Raw genomic sequence first — 8917 nt, forward strand, 5'->3', positions numbered from 1 at the left:
GTAGTTCTAGGGGGAGGGATTGGAAGTGGGAGGCTACTGTTTTCTACCCATTACCACCTTGAGTGCCTCTCCCTGACCACCCTGTGGGATCTGTTGGTAGGAGCAAGTGGAAGCTGCCCGCAAGGACCTGGACCAAGCCAAGGAGGAGGTGTTCCGCCTACCCCAAGAGGAGGAGGAGGGACCAGGGGCTGGGGATGAGGTTTCCTGTGGGACTGGTGGAGGCAGCCACCGGCGCAGTAAGAAGGTCAAGGGCCCTGAAAGGCCAGGGACTCGAGTCAGTGAGCGTCTTCGTGGAGCCCGGGCTGAGACTCAAGGGGCAAACCACACTCCTGTCGTATCCACTCATCATACCCGCAGCACTTCCACGCCTCCCCGCTGTAGCCCTGCCAGGGAGCGAGTTCCCAGGCCAGCACCTAAGCCTCGACCCGCTCCAACTTCGGCTGCTGCAGATCCCATACCAATCCCTGCCCCAATCCCCATTTCAGCTCCAAATCCATTAACCATGCTTCCTGTCCATATCTTGCCTTCTCCCCCACTTCCTCCGCAGATTCCTCCCTCTTGTTCTTCTGCCTGCACACCTCCTTCTGCCTATACCCCTCCACCAGCTCATACCCCACCTCCAGCTCAAACCTCTGTCTTAACTCCTACCTCCCCTCTCTTGCTTGGTCTACCCTCTGTGCCCATCTTCCCCCCAGTCACCAACCTCACCTTGGGCTTGGGGCCTGAGGCAGAGCTGTGTACACAAACATTGGCATCTAGTGAGTCCCTGGAGCTGGCTGATATGACCAGCTCTGAGACTTCCCCGCTTACTCATATGCCCCCTAAGGATCTGTTGCCAGTTGCTGTTGAGATCCTGCCTATGTCAGAAAAGAACCTTTCTCTCACCTCTTCTGCACCTAGCCCAATCCTGGAGACTGGCAGTTTTCCCAATGGTCAAGAGCAGGAGGTACCAGAGCCTGCTGAGGGGACCATCCTCACAGTGCTGCCTGATGGTGAGGAGGTGCCCACGTGTCCGAGTGAGAACAGTGATCTGGCGCTCCCACCTTCAGCAGTATCTGATGAGCTACTTCAGTTGCCATTGGAGGCTGACAAGAACTCAGAAGAGCTAGTGGAAGCCCAGACCCCAACATCCAGCCCACAGAAGCTGCAGGAACTTGGTTCAGCTGAGGTTACAGCTCCATCAACCTCATCTTCAGCCACCTCCTCACCTGAGGGTTCTTCACCTGCCCGGCCCCCTCGACGTCGCACCAGTGCTGATGTAGAAATTAGAGGTCAGGGGGCTGGTCGGCCGGGGCAGCCTCCAGGCCCCAAAGTGCTTCGCAAGTTGCCAGGACGGCTAGTGACTGTGGTAGAGGAAAAGGAACTGGTGAGGCGACGGCGACAGCAGCGGGGAACTGCCAGCATCCTAGTGCCTGGGGTCTCTGAGACTGGTGCCAGCCCAGGAAGCCCATCTACTCACAACATGTTGGGGCCAGAATCCTCACCTCCCACCAGTGGGCCCTGTGAAGCTGCTCCCCCATCCATACTGCCCACCCCAACCCAGCAGCCCTTCATAGCTCGCCGTCACATTGAGCTGGGGGTGACTGGAGAGGTCAGCCCAGAGAATGGAGAAGGGGCACTGCTTGCCATCACCTCTCCTGCTATGAAACGTCGGAGGGGGAGGCCTCCCAAGAAGAACAGGTCTCCTGCAGATGCTGGACGAGGGGTGGATGAAGCACCTTCATCCACCTCTAAGGGAAAAACCAATGGGGCTGACCAGGTCCCTGGGGCTGACCCCCTTATTGTTGCAGAGCCTGTTTTGGGACCCCAGCTTATTCCTGGGCCCCAGCCTCTTGGACCCCAGCCAACTCATAAACCCGAGCCCATCATCCTATCACCTGTGGAGAAAAGAAGGCGCGGGCGGCCCCCTAAGGCACGTGATTTACCCATTCCTGGGACCACTTCCTCTCCAGGGGATGGCAGCTTAGAGAGCCGGACACAGCCACTCCCGATGCCACCACTCCCACCACTCCTATCCTGTCCCATTGCTACTGTCGCCAACACTGTCACCACTCTCACCATTTCAACATCCCCACCCAAGCGGAAGCGAGGCCGACCTCCCAAGAATCCACCATCGCCGCGGCCCAGCCAGCTTCCTGTCTTGGACCGTGACACGTCTTCTGTCCTTGAGAGCTGTGGATTGGGGAGGCGGCAGCAACCCCAGGGCCAGGGGGAGAGTGAGGGTAGTTCTTCTGATGAGGATGGAAGCCGCCCCCTCACCCGCCTGGCCCGCTTGCGCCTTGAAGCAGAGGGGATGCGGGGACGAAAAAGTGAAGGGTCCATGGTGGTGGCTGTAATTCAGGATGACCTGGATTTAGCAGATGGTGGACCAGGCGGGTTAGAATTGACACCTCCCATAGTCTCAGCTCCAAAACTGCGCTCCACCCGGCTACGTCCAGGTTCTCTAGTTCCCCCACTAGAGACTGAGAAGGTGCCTCGCAAACGGGCCGGTGTCCCAGTTGGCAGAGGTCCTGGGCAGGCAAAGCGGAGCTGCCTGCAGTCCCTAAGTCCCTTGGGGCCTGAGGGTTCAGTAGAAGAGTCTGAGGCTGAAGCCTCGGGTGAAGAAGAGGAAGGGGATGGGACCCCACGCCGCAGGTCTGGCTCCCACCGCCTTGGCGGAACAACCAACCAAGGGGACCAGCGCATCCTGCGCAGCAGTGCCCCGCCCCACCCAGCTGGCCCCACTGTTAGTCACAGAGGCCGAAAGGCCAAGACGTGAGTGGGCTGCCCCTCCACCTAGGCTTTCCACCATGGCCCCTCTCCCTCCACAACCAGGCCTGACTCTGTTAACCACTACTTGAAGTCTTTTGAGGGGGAAAGCCTCCAGGGAGACAGGGGCCTTCTCCCTTCTTTCCACCAAAGTAGGGGGTAGGAAACTGGTTGTCATGGAAATGGGGCGCTTCACATATTCCCTTCCCTTCCACCCCACATGGCTGGGCAGTGTTAAGGGTGGCAAGATAGTCTCTGTCCCCACCCCCTTGTACTTGATTCCCCAGCAGTCTTTCACAGCTCTCCACCCTTAAGGAAAGGGGGAGGGACTTCTCTACAATAAGGTTTTTTTTTCTTTCTTTTTTTTTTTTTTTTTTAAGAAGAAAAAATAATAAACTTAGTTTCTGTATGAGCATCCGCGTAAGGAGGCTTCTGATTTTCTGGTCTGGTGGAGGGTTGGGTGGGAACTTGGGCATCTTTTTTATTTCCCTTCCTCCTGCCAAGATCCTAGTACCTCATCTCTAACCCAGAATTACATATCTTGGAGGTAGAAATGTCCACCCAAGAAGAGGGAAGATTTGGCAAATCTGATCTGGTAGGGCACCTTTCTCTAAAGTTTTAGTTTTCAGTCACTCAGACTCACACTTTTCCTCTCCTCCCTTCTATTCTCTCAGTTCCTGACTTTCCCTCGAGCCCTCTGATGCCTTAGACTTTTTCCTGCTTTTATCTTCCTTGCTCAGGTGCTTTTCCTTTCCCAGAAGGCAGGCATCACTACCTTGGGTTGCTCCCGTCATTTTTCCTCCCTTGCTTTCCTCCATCTAGCCAAACTGGTTTGAGTCAGCTACACCCCCATATGAGCTCCTGGGGCTCTTCAGGTGGTGACTGGCCACCCAACCCCACCCCTGGGCTTGGCTTGGAGCCCTGAGTCAGCTCCATCTCTACCCAAGCCAAATCAAACCTGAGGCAGAAGCCGAAACTCACAGTACCTCAAGGCCTATAGCCAGGTAAGAGCTCCTGTTCATTTTACATTTTCTCTGATCTCAACTCCCTGGCCCCTCTCCTTGTGTTCTCCCCATCATGTCTGTATCTGTTTACTCCATCTGAGTTCTTTTCTCAAACCCACTTCTGCAGCTTCGTGGCACATATTCTTTGCTTTCTGCTTATCTTGACTCTCTTCACCCTTTTTATCCTGGGTTGTGTTCAGAGAACTGCAAATGGTTTCGTTTTATCTAGGATATAGGGGAATGGTTGGAGATGGTGGCTTGGTATCAAAGCTCAGAGGACCTGAGAAATAGGGAGATGAGAAATGATTAAGTAGGGCATCATTATGCAGGTTTCTGTGTGGGTTATGAGGTCATTCAAACTCTGAGTTAATCTGATTGTGTTGTGTGGCCTGGGTTGAAATGGAGAGGAGATGGCAGGGAGTCAGCACAGCAAAGGAGGCCCTACTGGGGAGGGATTTAAGGTCTTTTCTGGTGTTCCGTTTCCTCAACTATAAAGAGCTTAGATGGGTACTTTTTCCCTCCTTTCTTCCATCTCCAGAATTATTATCACATGGAATGGCAGTTTTGCTTGAAGTAGGGAATGGCCTAGCATGTCAGTCTCTGAGGAACTTCAGGGAATTGTAGTGCCCTTTGAAATACAGTTTAAAAATCAGACTTTGATAGTCTCCAATTCCTAGCAGCTGTTGAGATTCTATTTCCTGCTTCTCGGTGTGCGCCTGTCATTCTGCTTCTCCCCACTTGTCAAACCAATAATACAGATAATGCTATGTTCACACTAGCATGTCTTTAAAGACTTGAAATCTTAGGCTGAGGAAGGATTCCAGCCACACATTTCCTCTCTTGGTCTATGAGTCATTAGAGGAATTCCCTAGTAAGGCGGCATTCTTAAGAGTTGGGCTAGGCCACAAGGACATGATTAGAGAGGGGTGGAGTCTGAGAAAGCCAGGCCAAGGGCTCAGTTTTGGGGCTTAAAAGTACCTCGACTGTATCGCCCACAGGTGATGGAGGACGAGGAGAATGCAGTGGAGATCTTGGTGAGCAACATGGAAGCTGCTCATTCTCCACCCCCCATTCGCTGCTGCTGGCTCCGCCTCCGCTGCTTGGCAGCTACTAGCATTATCTGTGGCTGCTCTTGCCTGGGAGTCATGGCCCTTGTGTTTGCCATCAAGGTGAGGAATGCAGTTCCTATGGGAGCAGGAGGGTGGGTGTAGTAAGGCAGTGGCTTCATATCTGATCTGTCTACACTGATCAAACGGTTACTAAGTGCCTGTCAGAGCTTGGTGTTGGGCCGTGTGCCTGAAGTAAGAAGACATGGTTCCTGCCATCAAAGGTCCCACAGTCTAATGGAAAAGATGGCTATGAAAATGGATAATTATTAATGGGATGTAGCCATCAGTACTGTCGTAGAGGAAGCACAAAGTATTTTGGGAGCTGGGGGAGGATACATAGGGTGAGGCAAAAGTAGGTTGACAGTTGTAAGTACCTAAAACAGTTTATTCTTGTATTATTTTCCATACAAACAACTGTAAACCTACTTTTGCTCCACCCTTTATGTGTGTGATTAGAGTAGAGTAGGTGGCAGGAAAATAACCTTCAAGGATGAGTGAATTAGGGTGAAAGGCATTCCAGGTAAAGGAAGCAGTGTGTACGAAGGCCTGGACTATTAGTTCAGCCTAAATGGACCAGTAAGAAATAGTGAGAGATGAAGCCAGAGGGCCCAGATTCCCAAGGGCCTCCAGTGTTATGCTTAGGAGTTTTGACTTTATCTTGAAAGTACTGGGGAACCATTCAAAGGTGTTTGCAGAGGAGGGTGACATGGTCAGATTTGTGTTTCAGTAAGATCCACTCTCAAGTCCTACATGGAGAATGAATTAGAAAACTGGAGGCAGCTGAGCAGCGATGAGAGCAGTCTACAGGAGCCAGGAGAAGCTATGAGGGTTTTGAGGGGGTTCCACCATTTCAAAATATCTGTCACACAGGCTAACTTAAACACCAGGCTTGAATTTCCTCAACCCTAGTTGTATTTTAACCATCAGAAACTGTACTCCTGTCATCATAAAAATTTCTGGGTTTCATTAAGGTACAATCATAAAAAGAATCCTTAAAAGATGAGGCCCATTGACTAATGAGAATGGGGTGTTATATGACTGGACATGAGTGAAAAATACAAAAATACTCCAAGATTGCTCACTTTTGTGTGTGTGTGTGTGTGTGTGTGTGTGTGTGTGTTTTAAATTTTTATTGATTTCAGAGAAGAAGGAAGAGGGAAAGATAGAAACATCAGTGATGAGAGATTGGCTGCCTCCTGCACACCCCCAACTGGGGATCGAGCCCGCAACCCAGGCATGTGCCCTTGACTGGAATCAAACCCAGGACCCTTCAGTCCGCAGGCTGACACTATCCACTGAGCCAAACCAGTTAGGGCTAGCTCACTATTTCTTGCCAAGAATTCCAAATTTGGAATGAATCTGGGATAAGTAAAAAAGGATAGGGAATAAAAGGATTGAAAAGTATTTTACCATATATGATCTTGTGCGTTAACAATGGCCACTCTGAAAAGTAGGCAGAGCAGAATGGATAACTTATTTTGCAGATGAGGCATGAGAAATAGAAACTAGAAAGGAAGGTAGAGGATTTGGATGTGAGGTTTTGAGCCATGACAGGGATGGAGGATTGTAGTGGGTCAATGGGCACTTTGGGACAGAAGCAGGGGGAGAACCTAACCAAAAACCTGCCCCCACAGGCAGAAGAGCGGCATAAGGCAGGCCACTCCGAGGAAGCAGTGCACTGGGGGGCCCGGGCCCGGAGGTACATCCTGGCCAGCTTTGCTATCTGGCTTGCTGTCCTCGTTCTGGGCCCCCTGCTTCTGTGGCTGCTCTCTTACATCATCGCCCAAGCTGAGTGAGTGAGGGTGGCCTCTGCAGAGAGTCAGCCGGAACCTCCTGGATCCTTCAAGGCGGCATTGCTAGGGTCGAGTGCCAGCAGTGGTCCTCCCTGGCTGGAGGATGGTGCCTCTCTCAAAGGGCTTGGAAGAGCTCTTCTAGCCCTTTATAAACGGAAACGGCAACTGAGACTGATGAGGGGAGGTCAGCCTGCTCTGTTCTTTCAGTGTTCATCATTCCCTGTTCCCCCCCAACCTACCCCATTCTAGGGGCCTCTACCCAGAGGGGTTGAAGACCAGGCCTGATTTTATTAGAATTTGTTTTATAATAAAAGCCTTTTTTAGTGGTGAAATGCTGTTCCTGTCTACTTGTTCTTCCCCTGCTTTTCCCTGGGACCTTGGTAAGAGCCAGAGAGGGCATCTGACTGATGGCAGAAGTTTGCAACTCCCTGTGCCTAGTTGCTCCATGAGAACGAAATATTTCTTTCTTTTTCTGGAAGCTCTTGGAAAGACCCCAGCTTCTTTCTTATACCTGAAGAGAGACCCAGAGACCAGAGAGCAAGAGTAGTAGCATCAGCTACTATTTATTGAATGTTTGATATAGTCCAAGCTGTGTTCTAGACACTTTATATTTCTTAACTTCTTCAGTTCTCATAATCACTCAATACCTAGTACCATTGTTCTCACTTTATAGTTGAGGAAACAGGCACAGATTATAATGGCACACAGCTAGTAAATGGCAGAGCTGGGATTGAACTCAAGACATTTTGGTTACAGAGTTGAGAGAGGAGTGAAAGGATTGAATACAGCAACCATCCCTTATATAGAGAGATTTCTATGATTATATTGAGTTTGCATAGCCTTTATCTTGGGCTTATTGATATTTATTTTATATTTTTATTGATTTCAGAGAAGAAGGGAGAGGGAGAGAGAGAAACATCAATAATGAGAGAGAATCATTGATTTGCTGCCTCCTGCACACCCCCTACTGGAAATCAAGCCCACAATCTGGGCATGTGCCCTTGACTGGAATTGAACCCGGGACCCTTCAGTCCAGAGGCCGACGCTCTATCCACTGAGCCAAACCGGCCAGGGCTCAGGCTGACACTCTTATCCACTGAGCCAAACTGGCTAGGGCTGATAACATTTTAAACATTTTTAATATGAGATATATCACACATACAGGAAAATATCCAAAACAAATACAAAGCTTAATAAGTTAACAAATCAAACATCTGAAAAACTACCACTCAGTCAAGAAATGAACATTGCCAGCACTTCAGAGCCTGCTTTATATCCCTTATAATCACTACTGCGTCCTTTCTTCCCACAGGTAACTATCATTCTGACTTCAAACAATGTAGTTTTCATTTTGCCTGCATTTGAACATTATATAAATGGATTCATGTATATTTTTTATCCTCACCCAAGAATATGTTTATTGATTTTAGGGAGAGAGAGAGAGAGAGAGAAACATCAGTGAGAGAAACATTGACAGTTGTCTCCCACACGTGCCCCAAACAGATCACACCTGCAACCTAGGTATGTGCCCTAGCTGGGAATCAAACCCGTGACCTTTCGTTGCACAAGATGATACTCCAACCAAAGGAACCACCTGGCCAGGGCTCATGGATTCTTTTTATGCCTGGCTTCTTGTTGTTTATGAGATTTATCGATCTTTGGTATAGCTATAGTTTTCATTACTGTATAGTATTCCATTGCATGAATATATTACATTTTATATTGGTAGATTTTGGGGATGTTTCCAGTTTTGGGATATTATGAATCATTCTGCTGTGGATATTTTTTTATTTTATTTTTTATTGATTTCCGAGAGGAAGGGAAAGGGGGGGAGAGGTAGAAATATCAGTGATGAGAAAGAATCATTGATTGGCTGCCTCCTGCACACCCCACACTGGGGATCAAGCCTGCAACCCAGGCATGTGAACTTGATGGGAATTGAACCTGGGACCCTTCAGTCTGCAGGCCAACGCTCTAGCCACTGAGCCAAACCAGCTAGGACTGCTGTGGATATTCTTGTACATGTCTCTTGGAATACATATGTCTTATGAGTGGAATTTTGGGGTTATTTTACCATAATTCTGCTTTATTTTACCATAAAGCAGAGCACCTAAAAGAATTAGAGATGGCCGAAACCGGTTTGGCTCAGTGGATAGAGCGTCGGCTTGCGGACTGAAGGGTCCCAGGTTCGATTCCGGTCAAGGGCATGTACCTGGGTTGCGGGCACATCCCCAGTAGGAGATGTGCAGGAGGCAGCTGATCG

At 49.7% G+C, this 8917-nt stretch overlaps 2 protein-coding genes across 6 annotated transcripts in view; both read left to right on the top strand.

Moving 5' to 3' along the window:
• SRCAP (Snf2 related CREBBP activator protein) overlaps window positions 1-3163 on the top strand; it is a 38234-nt gene extending 35071 nt beyond the window's left edge. For all 5 annotated transcript variants that reach the window (XM_014445901.2, XM_006103472.3, XM_014445902.2 and 2 more), the window contains one exon: window positions 101-3163. In XM_014445901.2, the coding sequence (XP_014301387.1) occupies window positions 101-2758 (2658 nt within the window). In that variant the 3' untranslated portion in view covers window positions 2759-3163. The remainder of the gene's footprint in view (window positions 1-100) is intronic.
• Window positions 3164-3317: 154 nt separating this feature from the next.
• On the top strand, window positions 3318-6986 carry TMEM265 (transmembrane protein 265). The gene is made up of 3 exons (XM_006103473.3): window positions 3318-3752; window positions 4751-4921; window positions 6496-6986. The coding sequence occupies exons 2-3, from the start codon at window positions 4754-4756 to the stop codon at window positions 6655-6657; spliced, it is 330 nt and encodes a 109-aa protein (XP_006103535.1). The 5' UTR covers window positions 3318-3752; window positions 4751-4753; the 3' UTR covers window positions 6658-6986.
• The last annotated feature ends 1931 nt before the right edge of the window (window positions 6987-8917 follow it).

Source organism: Myotis lucifugus, unplaced genomic scaffold (genome assembly GCF_000147115.1).
Source record: "Myotis lucifugus unplaced genomic scaffold, Myoluc2.0 scaffold_486, whole genome shotgun sequence".
NCBI lineage: Eukaryota > Metazoa > Chordata > Mammalia > Chiroptera > Vespertilionidae > Myotis > Myotis lucifugus.

Bases quoted from the DNA above. Each gene is read 5' to 3' on its own strand.
- TMEM265 (XM_006103473.3), top strand. From the start codon at position 4,754: ATGGAGGACGAGGAGAATGCAGTGGAGATCTTGGTGAGCAACATGGAA. The intron at 4,922-6,495 runs GTGAGGAATGCA...CTGCCCCCACAG, and splicing joins CCCTTGTGTTTGCCATCAAG to GCAGAAGAGCGGCATAAGGC.